Below are 20,436 nucleotides of genomic sequence, written 5' to 3' on the forward strand. Positions count from 1 at the left end.
GAATGTAGAAAAGAATTCTCACAAAATCAGAGGCTTTGCAATTTAGTGAAATGCTTAGTGATATAGTAGTCTGGGGCATGTCACAATTATGCTTGTATGGTGAACAGCAAGTTGGTAAATCTGAACTTTCTTACCATTCAAAAAGAGACATATAGCAAAGAGTTGGCCTATCAGATGCTGGTGATAACATGGTTTATGGTTTTGTGATTTTGTGGTTCTATGACCCACTGACATGTTACCTTAAAACGTGCTAGCTTGGAGTAGGGCCCAGAAGAAAGATGTTCTCTGAGGATCCACCATGGCCACATACATGGGAGGTCCCGGTGACCACTTGACGGGAAAAGAAACACATCATGTCTGATTTGCAGTTGTTACTTCCCAATATACAAGCATTTTGTACATATTATTTTTCTTTTATTTTTTAAATACAATTTATTGTCATTGGCTAACATACAGTGTATACAGTGTGCTCTTGGCTTTTGGGGTAGAATCCCATGGTTCATCACTTACATACAACTCCCAGTGATTATCTCAGCAAGTGCCCTCCTCAGTGCCCATCACCCATTTTCCCCTCTTCCCCACTCTCCATAAACCCTGAAATGGTTCTCTGTATTTAAGGGTCTCTTATGGTTTGGCAAACTATAAGAGACCCATATTAATATTATAATTCTGCATAATAAATTTGTCCATATTTAGCGGTGTGAAATGACACAAATGTATTCTCAAGCAGTTTCATAGCTCAGAATTCCAGGCAGGTACTATGAGTTTCTCTGCTCAGGGGCTCATGGAGTTAAAGTCAAGTTGTTGACCATGCTGAGTCATTAACTGGAAACTCAAGAGAGAAAACCTGCTTCCAAGCCCTGTCAGGTCATTGTCAGGTCTAGTTTCTTCAGGTTGTAGGAGTGAGGTCGCCAATTCCTTTATGTCTCTCAGTTGAGGCCACTCTGAGCTCCCAGGACCACACCCATAGCTCCTTACAGGCACCCCTCTTCCTCCAAGTAGTAATGGGGCATCACGCACCAGGACTGATGTTGTTGTGTAGACACTGCTGACTTCTTTGTGCGCCAGTCACACAGACCCACACCGAGAACCCAATATGGCGCCATTCCCCCACGTGGTCAGTCAGCTACCAGGTGGCAGGTTGATTATTGTGGTCTCTTTCCTCAGGGAAAGGTAGCTGCACCTCGGTTCTGCCGATGGATCTTCCTTCCCACCCATCGATTTTTGAGAAACCCAACATTCATGGACTTAGAAAACGCCTGATCTCCTGTCATGGATTTCCAGGCAGCATCACTTAGAAACAAGGATATTGCTTCTCGGGGCACATGCTCACCGAATTCACTAGGGTTATGACCTGCCTCATCATCCCCAAGCAGAAGTTTCAAAAAAAATCATAGAATGATCTTTCAAAGCCTCAGTTTTGGTTCTAACTTGGAGACGGTACCTTGAGGGGCTGGGACAATATAGTTTAGAGGCTGTCATGCTCTCCCTCATTTGCCAAGAGAGAGAGCTGTCCCTCCCCGTAGGCGTGATCACGTCTTCCTTACTGAAGGGATGGCAATGTGAGGGGCTCCGCTCACTCTCACTCCCACGCATCCAGTAGCGAAATTTTGCTTCCTGTCCCCACAGCTTCAGGCTTCCCCGTACTGGAGGTCTTTTCCCAAAGGAGGACTGTTTTCCACCAGAGCCCCTACCCTGACTCCACTGAAATGGAAACAGACGCTGCCCGGCGGTCAGTCTGGATGCTCGTCTCTCCCCACCGTCAGGCAAACACGGGGCGCCTGCACAGGGTGGGGAGACGGAACCCGAGTGTTAAGGACACTGGCTCGCAACGACACAAGACACTGAGGAGGAATATGTCGGCGAGGTTTGGGTGTCTCCCGGCGCTCTCATGGTGCTGACTCCAGTCAAAGGAAGTTATAACAACTCACTTCAGTGAGGACATCTACTGGTCAGGTCCATCTGTAATTAAGGTGTGAGTCATCCCCTCAGGAGGAGCCCACTGACCCCTCAGGCTGAGACAGCTCTCAGGCAAAACGAAGAAGAAATGGCTAGTGGACAAGACAGTTATGAATGCCAGCTACAGGCCTGGGACCCGCTGAGGAGTAGGATTCAGTGCAACCTGGTGACTTCATGGGGTCCCCCATTTCAGGGGGAAGGCAAACACACACACACACACACACACAATAAATCGTCTGTTCAAACCAAATACTTAGGGAAAATGCCCAGCTTTTAATAACAGAAATTTATAACATTTAAGTTCCAACTCTTTTTCTTAGCCTCAAGAAGACAATTGTCTTAACTAACACATGTGAGGAGGCATCAACAATATCAGGTTCCATTCTAAGGCAGCCATCTTGTTCTGGTTTGTTATTGATCATTTCACTAGTAGGATTATAAATTTGGGGTGGGATTATCTTCGTTGAGAATTTGGTCTGATTCCAATTTTTCTAGTACTGTCTCAAGGTGGCTTATTAAGTCTTGTCTTTTAAATCTGAAAACAAAGAAACAAGTCACTAGCCAAAAGATATCCAAGAACCCATAATTATGGAAACTCTGTGAAGAACAGAAAGAGAAGCTTCCAATCTACATGGGAATAGAAAATGGACCCTCATGGTAAGAGACAATCTAGGAAATACAAAGAGTGTCGGTTGATGGTCCACACCCACCTGAAATTCTGTTGTGAATAGAAGTCTTATTGAGCTTGGAAGAATGAGGCAGATCAAATAATATCAATCTAAATAACTACAGAGACAGCATGAACTCTGAATGAGGGTTAGGGTTTAAGAAAGCCAGCCAGTCCTGTCCCCACCCTTTGCCCAGCACCTCCCTGGGCCCTGCTGTGAAACATACTGGAGTTTCTCTCTGTACCCACCTTGTTGCCTTCCTCCTGCAAAATGCAACAAAATTTTTGCCGCAATTCCAGAGGTTCTTGCACTCCTTCAAGCAGTTTGAAGACTCTATCATATTCTGGATATATTTAGAAAAAAACTGTCAGTATTTCTAAAGTAGAAAGAAGAGGCAGAACTCAATCTTGGTGTATCTGCTGCCTCAGCAATCATTCAAGGGCTAGAATGTTACATAGTACTTGTGCTTTACATGCTTACATCCGGACACCAAAACATAGCTACCCATGGAACGCTTATGAATAATAAACAATTAAGAGATTAAAAAAAGAACAAAGTACTGAGACATTTTAGTCACAATAAAGAGGAACTGTCTTAAATTATGTGAAAACCCAATTCTGGGAAAGGATAAGCCGTAAGAGCTCTGTGGAATCCAGTCTAAATCACAGAATGAGAGGGGCGCCTAGGTGGCTTAGTCGGTTAATTATCCAACCCTTGATTTCAGCTTAGGTCATAACCCCACAGTTCATGAGATCCAACCCGGCACTGTCAGTGCAGAGGCTGTGGGATTCTCTCTCTCCCTCTCTCTGCCCCCCCTTCTCAAAATAAGTAAACTTAAAAAAACTTTGAACTCATAGAATGAGAAAGACTTCCTGTGGTTTCACTTATGAAAATTCCTATTCTACTTACGTTGTCCAAATCTTTGAATTTCCTTCTCCAATTGATGTTTCATTTCCGCAGTGATTTCCATCGTTTTTGGCAGTTTCCCTAGCCCTTCTTCCAGCACAGATACTGCGGTGACCTTGGGATCATCTGTAGAGAGACGGATGGTAATGATTCCTCCCGCCAGTGCATTACTACCAGGTTTGTGACTCAGCCCACCTTTGCTGAGACGGGTTAAGTCACGAGACAGAGAGTCCAATTGGTTGGTGTAGAATACCATCTCCTGCCATATTCATAGGCTCTGGGCGAACGGATTTTGACAAGAAGCTATCAGTAGGGATCGACCACTTTTCCCTCGCCTGCTGTGGATATTGTGAACGACAGGTGCATCTGGAAACCAAGTGTAATGCGGAGCTGCAATGGCAGGCATTTCAACGACCCCGCATGGACATCCACGTGCTCCACAGTCTCTCAAGTTCTTAGGTCATAGCAGGAGGATACACCGGATCTATGTATCCGACCTGAAAATTTGACTTCAGGAAAAATAACAGAACAAAGAAGCCTCTTACATTCTTGGCACTCTGCATGCATACAGAAATGTAGTTAGACAGTACAACCAGTAAACAAACATTCACAGGGCCCTGGTACTCATGGTTTAATGCCCCTTTGATGCCGTTTACAAGGTAAAAAGCTGAACGTGCCACTTGATGTCAGCATGCCTGATATTGGCACTCCATCACTAACACTCCCAGTCAGTTAATGATCTTCCTCATCTGTCTTTTCTGTCTCGGAAGATGAATTATTTTCTACATCATGTTGACACCTCTCCTTCATTTACTCAGCCTCCTCTGTGCCAGGCACTGAGCCAAATGCTGGGAGATCGGCAGTGAACGTGACAGACAGAAACAATCCCTACCCTTGTGGAACTTACATCCTCATGGGGAAGTCAGACAGTATGTGTAAAATGGGTAAAGGGAGTTATACAGTTTGAACTCGTGTTAGGAAGGAAGACATCAGGGATGTGACAGAGAGCAGGAGGGGGTGCCTCCAGGATCCGCGGTGGGGCAGGGCCCTCTGAGGAGGTGACCCGTGGAGCAGGAGACAGGGCGGCCTGTGCACATGAGGAGGACTTCTGGCTGCCGTGAGGGCCAGTGCAGGGCCCTAGGAGGGGACGAGCCGGGGCCATGGAGCAAAGGACAGAGGCAGAGAGAACAAGGAGGACACCCAGAGGACGCGTGCAGGAGAGGAGGGCAAGACCGGGTCCTGCAGAGCGTGTAGACCAGCGTCGGGAGCTCCAATTGTGTTCTGAGTGCTCGGGGGAGTTGGTGGCGGGTTTCGGGATGGATGTGGCAGGATCGGATTTCCTTGCACACAGAGTCAGTCGGGCTGCAGGGCAGTGATGGGTCAGGAGGGTCAAGTGGGAGAGCAGGCTGTAAGGTCAGAAGCTAGTGCAGCGACCTGCTGAGTGAGGAGGAGGTGGGTAGAGGGACATCCCGATGGTGGGATCCAGGAAGGAGTACAATATTAAGAGGAGAGCCAGAAGACTCAAAAAAGAATGAAAGAAAAGGAATATTCAATAAGGAGAAAGAAACCAGTTGAGTGCGGAGCTTGGGAATCCAGGAAGGTTTCCATGAAGGAGAGCGGGAACACCTGTGCCTAATGTGGATGAGAAATTAAGGGCAGCGTCACCCAAAGCCTGTGACCTTGAGGGAACTGCTCCCTGGCAGGGAGGAGCCAGAGGCCAGGCTGCACTGGGGCAGGTCAGGAAGGGGGTGGGGGACAGGCATCCTCACCATCTTCCAAACACACGGCTGAGCCCCCGGCCTCGGATGCTCCCTCTCCTTCCGGCATCACTGACAGCATTGCCATGGTCAGTCTTCTCTTACACAGAGGAGAAGTCATGGGTTCTCCACGACATTTCATTTGGTTCTCGGGCCCAACAGCAGACTCCTCTGCTTTATCGGTCATCATTTCCTGAGAAGCATCAGAAACATAGCCCATTAATGACAAAAATGCAACCAAACTAGGATGCATGGGTGGCTCAGACCCTTGATATCAGCTCAGGTCATGATCTCACGGTTCGTGGGACAGAGCCCTGAGTCAGGGCTGCTCGGGTTTCTCCCTCTCATTCTCTCTGCCCCTCCCCCGCTGGTTCTCTCTCTCTCTCTCTCTCTCTCTCTCTCTCTCTCTATCAAAATAAACAAATAAACTTAAAAAATGCAACCATGCTGAAGCTGCATTGTACATATGTGTATACAACATGCCTCTCCATCATTAATGTGAGTTTTCTCAAAGGCCAAGGTTTATCATGCCCCCACAAACACTCCGTTCTCAGGAGCCCCAGCCTCTTTTCCATCCCTCTAGGGAGAAAATGGAGGAAGCTTGGGAGGAAGCTATCCTACAAGCGTAGTCCAAAGGCAAACATTGTACACGATGAATCAGCTCACTTGCAGGATGCGAACCCCTCAGCCAGAATTAAATAAATACATGATTACCTCGCTGACAAAGTAAATAACATTCTGTGTCAACCCTTTCAGGGGAAATAATTCAGTTTCCTTTCCATTTTGATTTAAATACAACATTATCGATATTGGCCGAGTCTTTACAGAATGCCCCTCGTCGAGGGTGAGGGGACAGGAGGTGGAAATCTTTAATCCACGCGTGTCCAATGGCACAGAGTCCAATGTGTCCATCTAGGAGCCCTGTGATGGGCACTTCTCAATATTGTTCATAGATCAATTGGCACATATTGGTATGACAGACTAGCTGAAAGGTCTTCTCATTTAAGGGTAACCCCCAAAATTGCCCCATCATATTGGAATGAACTGGGGACAAATTCCTTTTCTGAATCATTGACAGTTCCCATTAAGGAGAAGTACAAAAGGGGAGAATTATTTTCATGGAGCATTTCATACCAGCCAGCTAAATGCTCTACTCTGCTAAATGCTCTACTCGTACTAATTTATTCAGTATTTCACAGAGCTATAATTGTGGCAAAAACTCAGGGCCAAGGTAAGGAAGAGAAGATGTGGAGTCAGAAGGGATCTGGAGCCCAGAGAGTCCCAGGAGCAGTGGGAGGGTTTGGTAGTACTGATGCCTTCTCCAGGGGTTGCTAGCATGCAGCCTTCAGTTTCGTCTGGTCATGAAAACCCCTTTGCTCGGAACAGACCATCTTATAAAAGTGTTGAGGGGCGCCTGGGTGGCTCAGTCGTTTGAGCGTCCGACTTCAACTCAGGTCATGATCTCGCAGTTGGTGGGTTCGAGCCCCGCATCAGGCTCCGTGCCAACAGCTCCGAGCCTGGAGCCTGCTTCGGATTCTGCATCTCCCTCTCTCTCTCTCTGCCCCTCCCCTGCTCCTGCTCTGTCTCTCTCTGTCTAAAAAATAAATAAAAACATTAAAAAATTAAAAAAGAATAAAGTGTTGAGATGAGGCGGGGGTGGCCACATCAAGAGTGGCCAGAACAAGAACTTAAGGTCACCGAAATCCCTGCTGTGAGGCCTCACGCACTGCATTGGACCACAGTCACAAGAAATCCAGGAACAGGAGTGACTAGGGAAGAGCGTGTCAGACTGCTGAGCACGACTTCCATCACCTTGACTACATCTGTCACCCTGCCATTGACATGCTTGTTTATCAGCAGATCTCTTGTGATGCTGGTGAGTGTGAATCCCTTTCCCTGAGAACTGTCATCCCCTGAAAACTACTTTAGTACCACTCGAACTGCAAGATGTTAACTGCATTTAACTTTGAATATAAACCTTTGATTGCATTTGAACTCAAAATGTTCACAGTCAGGGCCTGGAGTAAAGTGACCATATGAGGGTTGAGCAGCACAGGGAGCTGATCTGTTCTCAAACCTGATTCCAGGCCAACCCGGGGACCACCCCTCCTTTGCTTTCTCAAGGCTCCTGCCTGGCACCTTCCATTGTATTAGCTGAGATAAAATAGAGACACTTAGAGAAAAATAAAGCTTACCAAAATTTTACTAAAGAAGAAAGAGAAAATCTAGAACTCCTGTATCTGGTAAAAGTATTAACAATTTAAAACTCCTATCCAATTTTAAAAAATTTAAAAAATTAAAAAATTAAAAATAAACAAAAACTTCCTATCCAGAAGGCTTCCCTGATGAGTACTCCAAGAATTTAGGGGGAAATAATATCAGTGTTACATAAACTCTTGGACCAGTTCCCACCTCATTTTATGATGCAAGTATAAACCTGACACCAACATCTAACAAGGACATAGAAGAAAGGAAAACTACTGGCCAAGATTCCTTTCCTGAAAACACATATAAAAATTCTAAACAAAAGATTAGCAAACAAAAATAAAAGATATGCATCATGTTATGATGTAGTGTATTTCATGAAGGCAACATTGGTTTAAAATTTGATCAGTCCAATTGTATTTAGAAAAAAAAAACAAGGAAAGTTTCCATTATTAATTTTATAGATGTTTCCAAGTTCAAAAGCTACTGATGCTTAAAAATTATCAGCAACTGAGAATAGAAGGCAGTTTCCTTAACCTAATAGAGAGTATTCACCCCCCAAAATCCTATAGCAGACATAATACTTAATGGCGATATACCAAACATTTTCTACCTAAGTTTGTAAACCAGACAAGGACGTCTACTATCTATTCAAAAATATATGGAGGTCATAAAAACTGCAGCAGTGCCAAGAAAATATTACAAGTATAAATTGTGGAAAGGTAAAAGCAAAACTGTCATTCACAGATGACATTTTTCTGTACATGGAATATCCAAAAGGATACAATTAGAGTTGATATGTGAACAACAGCCAATTTATTGTATTCAGGAGGAAGAATCAAAAACCACATCTACTTCTCTGTAATAACCAAAATATTTAGAAAAAGAAAATTAAAATACCATTGCAAACAGTGTCAACAACATCAAAACCCAGGGAGTAAACCTAATGACAGGTGTCCCACAGAACTATACGTAACACAAAAACACCACTGAGAGATGTTTCAGGCCTCAAGGCAATGGAGAGAAATACATTTTTTTTATGGATTGCAAGACTCATTAAGTCATTATTGTCATTTCTGCCAGGAATAACTATTGCAATCATATTTAAATGTAAATAACTTTCTATTTCAAATTTCAAAACTCCATCTTGTTCCTTTTGGGGAAATTAGTGAGCTGCTAGTAAACAGTGGAAGGGCTGAGACAATCTTTCAGAGAAAGAAGGTTGGAAGAGGTAAGACGCCAGCCAGCAGACTTCCTGGAAAGGAGGAGCATGGCAAGCACGTGGCACTGGGGCAAGGGTGGGCGGATACACCCGTGCAAGACCCTAGAGAGTCTAGAAATCAATCCGGAAATAACAGCTGCTAGATGGCTGACACTGGGGCCCATGAACCACTGTGGTCCCTTCGGTAAGTCCACCCAGTCCCTGCAGGGAAATGCGCCTCCTCTCTGACCTCAGTTCCATCCACACCACATTGATATCAGATGAATAGGAAATCTGGGACAAAACTTAGGACGTTACCTTCATGGCTTTAGAGTAGGAAAGGTTTTGAAAAAATAAAAGCACTGACCAGAAAGAAGAGATTGTTCAATACACTTAATCGAACTGAGAATATCTGTTCATCAAAATGACACTATTGAGATGGTGACAAAGCAAAACAGATCTGCAGAAGATACTCAGAATGATATATTTAAATATGCACAGAAATAGAAATATATGTAGGGCTACAAATCAATTTAGCAAAACACAAATATTTCAATGAAATGTGGCTAAAAGACCTGGAAAGGCACCTCGTAAAACACACACACGAATGGCTAGTCAACCTCTAATCAGCACAAAATGCACATTTAGACTTAAAGAGAGGCCCCTGCACACCCAGCAGGGTGGCTGAGATTCAAGACTGCCTGCACACCAAGTGTTTGTGAGTATGTAACATAACCAACTCTCATACACTGTGGACCCAGGTCCCCAGCTTGATGCCCCAGGTGATAGTTAAAAAGTGGGATGAAACTCCCCCAAGACTAGATCCAGAATTCAAGGAAAATTACTGTGCCCAAGGCTGCAACACAGCATCCATGGAAGAACAACTCCCCGCAGAGTGCCTTCGCGCACCCAACGAAGACCTCCCCCCAAAGGCTGAGACAGAGCCCCACACTGCTCCGCAGCCACGGCTGAGACGGCAGCCGGGGCCTAGTCCCCCCACTGCAGAAGGGACACCTCCTCGGCCAGGGCTGAGGCGGAGCACTCAAGGCGGAGTCCCCCTTCCGTGCACAGATGGACCTTTCCAACAACAGTCTCAGCTCCCCCGATGGCAGCAGAGGGAGCACCAAGAAAGAGCCCAAGCCGCCAGCGCTGAGAAAAGACCCAACGTCAAGTTGTCTCCCCGACGGCTCACACAGAGCCCCCGAGGGCGACTTTCACTCCAGTCTTAAACACCCGAGGGACAGCACCCCCACTGGCTGTGACACAGCACCCATGAAAGCCTCCCCAGGACTAAGCGTCCCCCCCCCCCCGCCCGGGGACCCGCCCGACCCGAGCAAAGCCCACCGCCATCGTGGCTGCGACAGAGCACCCAGGGAAAAGTGCCCCCTCAGGCTGAGCCAAGCCCCGAGGAGAGGCTCCCACAGGCTGAGGCAGTGGCCCTCGTGGGCAGGAATCTAGGGGCTGAGGCAACGCGCCGAGGAAACGCTGCCCTCGCACGGCTCGGGTGGACTGCCAGGAAACACCCCCAGCCCCGCTCACGACTGAGATAAGCCCCCGGACGAGAGTCCCCTCCCCAGCACTGAGACGGTTCCACGAGGAACGCCCGTCGCGGAACTCTGTCTCTCTGACCACCAAACTGGCCGACACCCGCTGCCCAGGGAGACGCCGCCCACCCCCGGGCTGAGACCAGAAGCCAAGGAACTGTTTCCACGGAGCTGGGGTAGATCACCCAGCAAGATACCGCACCTAAGGGAGACACGCCTCCCGAGTTCAGGGAGAGCTCCCAGGGAAAAGAATCCGCGCTCCGAGTGTGAAAATCCTGACCTTGTTCCCGGAGCCTGGCAGTAACCCGCACGATGGCAGTGAGGCTGTGGTGCCTCTCACGTGGAACTTTCTAGAAATGGGCCCTCTGGGAGTTGCTGGAAATGCGCCCTCTAAAGGATTCTGGGAGTGGTGTGCACAGGCACGTGTGTGGCCAGAGGACTGATACATTATTACTTTCCCAGGGGGTGTAAGCCAAGCTGCAGACCCCAGATGCTGCAGGCGCGCTGCAGGGCAGCGGGCCTGCAACTCCTCGGCGCAGAGCCGGGTGCTGGAGAAGCCTCGGGCCCCCAGGAGCCTGCTGTGCCAGCCCCCCAGCGCCACGAAGCACGTCTTTCCACCCCCCACGCCCCGCTAGCATGTGCCAGGCGCCCCCTACAGACAGACCTCGGTCACTGACGCCACAGGAAAACTTAAAGGAACCAGAACATTTTTCAATCCAGCAGGCTAGCAGTGTGAATTTGGAGCGGAGAGGGAATAAATCAAAAGCTGGCACACCGTATTAACAGTAAAAGAGGAGGATGATATGATCATCCTAATAGATGAAGACCACACGTGATAAAATGCAGCAAGTATTCGTGAGAAAAAGTTAAAAGCCTTTGCTACAAAAGTGCCAGCACAAATCTGCTTTGCACATTACTCTTTGGGGGGAGTTAGAAATGTTGCTCATTGGGGCGCCTGGGTGGCTCAGTCTGTTAAGGGCCGAGTTTAGCTCAGGTCAAGATCTTGTGGTTCCTGAGTTCCAGCCCCGAGTCGGGCTCAGTGCTGACGGTGTGAAACCTGTTTGGGAATTCTTTCTCTTTCTATCTCTGCCCTTCTTCTCTCTCTCTCTCTCTCCCTCTCAAAATAAATAGACTTTTTTAAAAAAACGAAATATTGCTCATAAAATCAAAACAGGATCACCCCTTCTCTTCCACACTCGGTACAGGAGCATCAGGTTGCCAACAGGGCTGTGCACACAGAGGGAGCTCTCAGACTGCGGAATTACGCACAGTCCTGACAGCAGTGCTTTCCAGGCAGTCACCAGGCACCTCGAATAGTGACAACCGTCTGGAAACGGAGCTTTGCGGAAGCTCTAAATCTCTTTCTTCCCCTTCAGTGCGGCTGCTAGGTTGCCGCCTCGCAGAGCAACGGGAGCTGTGAGTCAATTTTCAAGGCTACTGGGGAGCAGAAGAGAGGAGGTTAGGAAGAGGGCAGTTTAAAACACCACAAAGTCTGCTGTCAGCATTGCGATTTAGCCAGTTTTCTTGCATAAACATCGTTCCGAGTTTTGCAGCCCCGTTGGTTAATTCCAGAGTGCTGAAACCTTGACAACATTTGCCAGTGTTCTCATTGCCGTTTTGCATCAGTGGGTTTTCAGAAGTTTTTATTCTACCACTTTGTAAGTGCTTCTTCCTGCATACTCCATTTGAATCTAAGTATAAACACAAGAAATGAAACTATATTATTCACAAAGTCCTTTTCCTCTGGAAGAAAACTAATGCGTGGTGCCTATATAATTGTGCACAACCACCCATGATGAGGACTTTAAGAAATCTATCTATCTATCTATCCCCTATTTTCATTAAGCCTCATTATAGCACCTGCTACTAGAGTTAGTTAGATTTCCCCCTGTGTGGATAGCTTGCACGTAGGGATTCTTTGGAATTTCATATGTGAAATTTCCTTGCTGTTAAGTTGCATAACCAAACATGAACAAATACCCTTGTTGCTGAGTGATGTTTCAGATTTAAATCCTTACATTCTCATCTTCGATTGTATTTCTTTTTTTATTCAAAAAACTTTTTTATGTTTTTATTTTATTTTTGAGAGAGAGCCAGAGTGCGAGCAGGGGAGGGGCAGAGAGAGAGGGAGACAGAATCTGAAGTAGGCTCCAGGCTCTACGCTGTCAGTGCAGAGCTCCATGTGGGGCTTGAACTCACAGACTGTAAGATCATGACCTGAACTGAAGTCGGACACCCAACCAACTGAGCCACCCAGGTGCCCCAGTCTTTGATAGTATTTTGAAAGAAAAAGGTACAATTCTTTGTCCTGGAAGGACTAAATAAATCACAAGAAAGTCATAACTGGAACGTTCTCCAGCATTGATGAACTTGTGAAAATAAAAAATTCATACATGTATGTATGCAACGTCATCACCTTTGTGTACACTAAATCTTTGTAAATTAGTAAAAACGTGACTAGTTGAGGAAATGTCAACCTTTTCATAAACATTAAAAGAAAACTTCACAATGTCATGTTTTTCTTACAGCATATCCCTTGTCAGTCTGATAAGGGTCTTTTAACTTCCAGACTGCCTGGCTTGCTCCAACACTTTGCCTCTGTATGTCTGCAAAACCCACCACAGCAGTGCTCATATTAGTGTTAGACTGAATAACCAGAAGACTGGAATCTTGAAGGGGCGTACTCAGAATCCCACCTACCACACAGGCCAAGAGGGGACAACTCTATAGGAAATTTGTTCAAGGAAATCCTTCCAGAAGGCAGAAAGTCGAGCTGGCCTCCTGGTCATTCATTTTTATTGAAGGGAGAGATGGCCAAAGATATAAGTCTATATTGATGTGTATTTTATGCCCAGTTGATTGGCTGCATGGTCAGGAACTTTGAAGGAACACAATGAGAGAATTGTGACAAAGGGGTGTGAGGAAGGGGTGGGGGGGTAGATGTGTCCAGATGAGCATAGAATGTAAAGATAAATGTGTCTCAGGAGATTGGTCAGTAAAGAATAACCTTAGCAGAGCAGAAGTTTAATAATCTGATGGCTAGCATACCCATTTGGTAAATATCCATCAGGCTCTTCCCCAGCAGTCATGTCAGAACCCAGAGGGGTCAAGAACTAAGTGGCCAAGTGGCAGGGATGGAGGTCGTGCTCAGCACCATGGGCCTCCACTCACCAAGGCTGACCTCACCACAGCCACTGCTGAGTGCCCCATCTTCTGAGGGCCAGACGCAGGGCCAACATGGAGCCCCTGATATGCCACCAGTCTCCAGAGTGATCAGCCAGCTACCAGGTGGCAGGGAGTTTACTCTGTACCAATTTCAGCTGAAGTGGATGGTCCTTTGGAGAGACAGTGATCATGGAAATGTGCTTCTCTTCACGAGATATGGTCTGAAATTTTGTATCTTGCATCACTATGTTCTAGGATCTAGAATAGCCTCTCTTTATCTCATTTATTGCTACAGGCTCAAATTACTAAGGCTAAAACAATTCCTATGCCCTTCTACCCAGGATTGTGAATAGGCCTACCTTCCTCATATAATAATCTCAACTCAAAAAAAGAAAAAAGAAAAAGAAAACAACCGCCCAAACTGACTTATTCTGCATTTGGAAGAACCTAGGCTCTATGGTGGCCTCTTATCATGCAGAGAACTTTAACCTCATTGAGAATTTAACTGTATCTACTGACTCTTCTCACAGAAAAGTACCCTTATACGTAACACTTGGTATACAATTTCGGGGGGGGGGGCTGTCCTGGATTAGATTTGCTCATTTTTAGTGGACAGGTGAGGCCACTTAAAATCAAGAGAACAGAATGAGTGGGGGCACATTTAAAGCAGACGCAAGTTATCCTGGGTACTATCAGTTTCACTATTTGTAAACAAAAAATTATTTTTGTTTTAAATATAATTTATTGTCAAGTTGGTTTCCATACAACATCCAGTGCTCATCCCAACAAGTGCCCTCCTCAATTCCCATCACCCACATTCCCCTCTCTCCCACCCCCATCAATCCTCAGTTTATTCTCAGTATTTAAGTGACTCTTATAGTTTGCCTCCTTCCCTCTCTGTAACTTTTTTCCCTTTCCCCTCCCCCATGGTCTTTTGTTGAGTTTCTCAAGATCCACATATGAGTGAAAACATATGATATCTGTCTTTCTCTAATTCACTTATTTCACTTAGAATAATACCCTCCAGTTCCATCCATGTTGCTGCAAATGGCAGGATTTCATTCTTTCTCATTGCCAAGTAGTATTCCATTGTATATATAAACCACAATTTCTTTATCCATTCATCAGTTGATGGACATTTAGGCTCTTTCCATAATTTGGCTATTGTTGAAAGTGCTGCTATAAACATTGGGGTGCATGTGCCCCTCTGCATCAGCACTCCTGTATCCCTTGGGTAAATTCCTAGCAGTGCTACTGCTGGGTCATAGCGTAGGTCTATTTTTAATTTTTTGAGGAACCTCCACACTGTTTTCCAGAGCGGCTGCACCAGTTTGCATTCCCACCAACAGTGCAAGAGGGTTCCCGTTTCTCCACATCCTCACCAGCATCTATAGTCTCCTGATTTGGTCATTTTAGCCACTCTGACCAGTGTGAGGTGATATCTCATTGTAGTTTTGATCTGTATTTCCCTGATGATGAGTGATGTTGAGCATGTTTTCATGTGTCTCTTGGCCATCTGGATGTCTTCTTTGGAAAAGTGTCTATTCATGTCTTCTGTCCGTTTCCTCACTGAATTATTTGTTTTTCCGATGTGGAGTTTGGTGAGTTCTTTATATATTTTGGATTCTGGCCCTTTGTCCAATCTGTCATTTGCAAATATCTTTTCCCATTCTGTCCGTTGCCTTTTAGTTTTGTTGATTGTTTCCTTTGCAACACAGAAGCTTTTTATTTTGACGAGGTCCCAATAGTTCATTTTTGCTTTTAATTCCCTTGCCTTTGGAGATGTGTCAGGTAAGAAATTGTTGCGGCTAAGGTCAAAGAGGTTTTTCCCTGCTTTCTCCTATAGGGTTGTGATGGTTTCCTGTCTCACATTCAGGTCCTTTATCCATTTTGAGTTTATTTTTGTGAATGGTGTAAGAAAGTGGTCTAGTTTCATTCTTCTGCCTGTTGCTGTCCACTTCTCCCAGCACCATTTGTTAAAGAGATTGTCTTTTTTCCATTGGATACTTTTTCTTGCTTTGTCAAAGACTAGTTGGCCATACATTTGTGGGTCCCATTCTGGGTCTCTATTCTATTCCATTGGTCTATGTGTCTGTTTTTGTGCCAATACCATACTGTCTTGATGATTGCAGCTTTGTGGTAGAGGCTAAAGTCTGGGATTGTGATGCTTCTGCTTTGGTTTTCTTCTTCAATATTACTTAGGCTACTCGGGGTCTTTTGTGGTTCCATACAAATTTTAGGATTGTTTGTTCTGGCTTTGAGAAGAATGCTTGTGCAATTTTGATTGGTATTGCATTGAATGTGTACATTGCTTTGGGTAGTATTGACATTTTAACAATATTTATTCTTCCAATCCATGAGCATGGAATGTTTTTCCATTTCTTTGTGTCTTCTTCAGTTTCCTTCATAAGCTTTCTATAGTTTTCAGCATACCAATCTTTTACATCGTTGGTTAGGTTTATTCCTAGGTATTTTATCGTTCTTGGTGCAATTATGAATGGGATCAGTCTCTTTATTTCTCTTTCTGTTACTTCATTATTGGTGTACAAAAATGCAACCGATTTCTGTACATTGATTTTGTACCCCGAAACTTTGCTGAATTCATGCATCAGTTCTAGCAGACTTTTGGTGGAGTCTGTTGGGTTTTCTATGTAGAGTATTATGTTGTCTGCAAAAAAATGAAAGTTTGACTTCATTTTTGCCAATTTTGATGTCTTTTATTTCATTTTGTTGTCTGATTGCTGATGCTAGAACTTCCAACACTATGTTAAACAACAGTGGTGAGAGTGGACAACCCTGTCATGTTCCTGATAAGGGAGAAAGTTCTCAGTTTTTCCCCATTGAAGATGATATTAGCTGTGGCCTTTTAATAAATGGCTTTTATGATGCTTAAGTATGTTCCTTCTATCCCGACTTTGTTGAGGGTTTTTATTAAGAAAGGGTGCTGTATTTTGTCAAATGCTTTTTCTGCATCCATTGACAGGACCATATGGTTCTTATCTTTTCTTTATTAATGTGATGTATCACATTGATTGATTTACGAATATTGAACCAACCGTGGAGCCCAGGAATGAATCCCACTTGATCATCGTGAATAATTCTTTTTGTGTGCTGTTAAATTCAATTTGCTATTATCTTGTTGAGAATTTTTGCATCCATATTCATCAGGGATATTGGGCTGTAGTTCGCTTTTTTTGCTGGGTCTCTGTCTGGTTTGGGAATCAAAGTAATGCTGGCCTCATAGAATGAGTCCAGAAGTTTTCCTTCCCTTTCTATTTTTTGGAACAGCTTGAGAAGGATGGGTATTAACTCTGCTTTAAATGTCTGGTAGAATTCCCCAGAGAAGCCATCTGGTCCAGCACTCTTATTTGTTGGGAGACTTTTGATAGCTGATTCAATTTCTTCACTATCTATGGGTCTGTTCAAATTTTCTGTTTCTTCCCATTTGAGTTTTGGTAGTGTGTGGGTGTCTAGGAATTTGTCCATTTCCTCCAGGTTGTCCAGTTTGTTGGCATATAATTTTTCATAGTATTCCCTGATAGTTGCTTGTATTTCTGAGGTATTGGTTGTAATAAATCCATTTTCATTCATGATTTTATCTATTTGGGTCCTCTCTCTTTTCTTTTTGAGAAGCCTGGCTAGAGGTTTATTAATTTTGTTTATTTTTTTAAAAAAACAGCTCTTAGTTTCATTGATCTGTTCTACTGTTTTTTTGGATTCTATATTGTTTATTTCTGCTCTGATATTTATTATTTCTCTTCATCTCCTGTGTTTGGGGTGTCTTTGCTGTTCTGCTTCTAGTTCCTTTAGGTGTGCCGTTAGATTTTGTATTTGGGATTTTTCTTGTTTCTTGAGATAGGCCTGGATTGCAATGTATTTTCCTCTTAGGCCTGACTTTGCTGCATCCCAAAGGGTTTGGATTGTTGTATTTTCATTTTCATTTGTTCCCGTACATATTTTAATTTCTTCTCTAATTACCTGGTTGACCCATTCATTCTTTAGTAGGATGTTCTTTAACCTCCATGCTTTTGGAGGTTTTCCAGACTTTTTCCTGTGGTTGATTTCAAGTTTCGTAGCATTGTGATCTGAAAGTGTGCATGGTATGATCTCAATTCTTTTATATTTATTGAGAGCCATTTTGTGACCCAGTATGTGATCTGTCTTGGAGAATGTTCCATGTGCACTCGAGAAGAAAGTATATTCTGTTGCTTTGGGATGCAGAGTTCTAAATATATCTGTCAATTCCATCTGATCCAATGTATCATTCAGGGCTCTTGTTTCTTTACTGATTCTCTGTCTAGATGATCTACCCATTGTTGTAAGTGGAGTATTAAAGTCCCCTGCAATTACCACATTCTTATCAATAAGATTGGTTATGTTTGTGGTTGTTTTATATATTTGGGGGCTCCTGTTTTCGGTGCACAGACATTTATCATTGTTAGCTCTTCCTGATGGGTAGACCCTGTAATTATTATATAATGCCCTTCTTCATCTCTTGTTACAGCCTTTAATTTAAAGTCTAGCTTGTCTGATAGAAGTATGGCCACTCCAGCTTTCTTTTGACTTCCAGCAGCATGATAGATAGTTCTCCATCCCCTCACTTTCAATCTGAAGGTGTCCTCAGGTCTAAAATTAGTATCTTGTAGACAGCTAATAGATGGGTCTTGTTTTCTTATCCATTCTGATACCCTATGTCTTTTGATTGGAGCATTTAGTCCATTTGCATTCAGTGTTATTATAGAAAGATATGGGTTTAGAGTCATTGTGATGTCTGTAGGTTTCATGCTTGTAGTGATGTCTCTGGTCTTTTGCGGTCCTTGCAACATTTCACTCACAGAATCCCCCTAGGATTTCTTGTAGGCCTGGTTTAGTGGTGATGAATTCCCTCAGTTTTCATTTGTTTGGGAAAACCTCGATCTCTCCTTCTATTCTGAATGACAGGCTTGCTGGATAAAGGATTCTTGGCTGCATATTTTTCCTGTCCATCACAGTGAAGATTCCTGCCATTCCTTTCTGGCCTGTCAAGTTTCAGTAGATAAGTCTGCTACGACCCTTATGTGTCTACCTTTGTATGTTAAGGCCCATTTATCCCTAGCTGCTTTCAGAATTCTCTCTTTAGGGGCGCCTGGGTGGCTCAGTCAGTTAAGCGTCCGACTTCAGCTCGGGTCACGATCTCACGGTCCGTGAGTTAGAGCCCCGCGTTGGGCTCTGGGCTGATGGCTCAGAGCCTGGAGCCTGCTTCCGATTCTGTGTCTCCCTCTCTCTCTGCCCCTCCCCCATTCATGCTCTGTCTCTCTGTCTCAAAAATAAATAAAACGTTAAAAAAAATTAAAAAAAAAAGAATTCTCTCTTTATCCTTGTATTTTGCCAGTTTCACTCTGATATGTCGTGCAGAAGATCGATTCAAGTTACGTCTGAAGGGAGTCCTCTGTGCCTCTTAGATTTCAATGCGTTTCCTTCCCCAGATTGGGGAAGTTCTCAGCTATGATTTGTTCAAGTACACCTTCAGCCCCTTTCTCTCTCTCTTCTTCTTCTTCTGGAATTTCTATGATAAGGATATTGTTCCATTTAATTGAATCACTTATTTCCCTAATTCTCTCCTTGTAATCCAGGATTTTTTTTTTATCTCTTTTTCTCAGCTTACTCTTTTTCCATAATTTTATCTTCTAATTCACCTATTCTCCCCTCTGCCTCTTCAATCCATGCTGTGGCCGCCTCCATTTTATTTTGCACCTCATTTATAGCATTTTTTAGCTCCTCATGACTATTTCTTAGTCCCTTGTTCTCTGCATCAATAGATTCTCTGCTGTCCTCTATGCTTTTTTCAAGCCCAACAATTAATTTTATGGCTATCATTCTAAAACCTTGTTTAGTTATGTTGCTTGCATCAGTTTTGATCAATTCTTTAGCTGTCACTTATTTCTGGAATTTCTTTTGAGGGGAATTCTTCTATTTCATCATTTTGGCTAGTTTTATGTCCCTTATGAGTTTTAAAAGTTTGTTATGTGCTCTGCACCTGTGAACACCGCTATATTAAGGGGGGGGGGAGGGTCATACACTGTCCCGGGCCTGGCCCTTCCGGAGGTCTTTTTTGGACAGTGTTTTTTGCTCTCTGTTGTTGTGACTTTGGTTATTTTATTTCCCTACTTGTAGTGATGTTTTGGACCCTCCACCACGTGTGCTTTGATTCGTTCCTTGAAGTAGCCCTGGACAGGAAAACAAACAGATGGACAAACAGGAAACAAAAGCATACAAACACGCAAACAAATAAAACAAGCAAACAAACAAAAACAAAAAGCAAAAAACGAAAAATGATCCAAAAGCAAAAAACCAGAAGCACCAGCTGTAAGTAAAGAACAGGGCGAAGGTGGTGCCGATGGAAGAGCACATAGAAAGAGAGAAAAGATAGGGGCGGGGTGGGGGGAAGAAAAGATAAACATTGACCAGGCAGAGAGACTAAAAGGCTTAATCCAGAGAGAGAGAAAGGAAAATAAAGAAGGAGGGGGGGGGAGGAGAAGAAACTAAGATAAAGTTACCCAAAGAAACTATACTGCTTGATTATTCCAGAGAGAGAGAAAGGAAAGTACAGAAGGAGGTGTAGAACATGTAGCAAGAGAATGAATTAAACATGCCTGTTTAAACAAACCAATAACCAGAGTAACCAGCCTAGAGGAGGGAAGAGATAAGAAGCAGGAATAGAAGCGAGAATATATCTGTATGAGAATAATATAGAATTAATCCAGGCAATGCAAGAGTGCTGATCTGGAGGAGGGGTCCGTCTGGTTCCACAGCGTCTATCCCACTCCAGGAGACTCGCAGTTACCCAGTGCGCGGAGGGGCGTGGCTTGGTGTAGGCTGGTCCTGCCTCCACTGTGGGCCCCCGGGACCTAGCCCTGAGGCCCTGCTTGGCGGTGGTGGTGGGGAGACAGATGGTGACCCCCAAGTCTTTTCTCCCCGACCCGGTGTCCCAAATCACTCCTTTGGAGCCGCCCTCACTGTGCCGTGGGAACAGACGATGCTGTCTGGCTCCG

At 44.4% G+C, this 20,436-nt stretch overlaps 1 protein-coding gene across 1 annotated transcript; it reads right to left on the reverse strand.

The window, feature by feature from the left end:
- Positions 1 to 2,212: 2,212 nt before the first annotated feature.
- Positions 2,213 to 10,658, reverse strand: LOC131502255 (integrator complex subunit 6-like). Its single transcript, XM_058712935.1, has 5 exons — positions 10,521 to 10,658; positions 5,303 to 5,483; positions 3,537 to 3,659; positions 2,876 to 2,970; positions 2,213 to 2,494 (listed from the first exon to the last, which is right to left on the reverse strand). Exons 2-5 carry the CDS (start codon positions 5,478 to 5,480, stop codon positions 2,489 to 2,491), a joined length of 402 nt encoding a protein of 133 aa, XP_058568918.1. The 5' UTR covers positions 5,481 to 5,483; positions 10,521 to 10,658; the 3' UTR covers positions 2,213 to 2,488.
- Positions 10,659 to 20,436: the final 9,778 nt, after the last annotated feature.

This window comes from Neofelis nebulosa, chromosome X (assembly GCF_028018385.1).
Source record: "Neofelis nebulosa isolate mNeoNeb1 chromosome X, mNeoNeb1.pri, whole genome shotgun sequence".
Taxonomy (NCBI): Eukaryota; Metazoa; Chordata; class Mammalia; order Carnivora; family Felidae; genus Neofelis; species Neofelis nebulosa.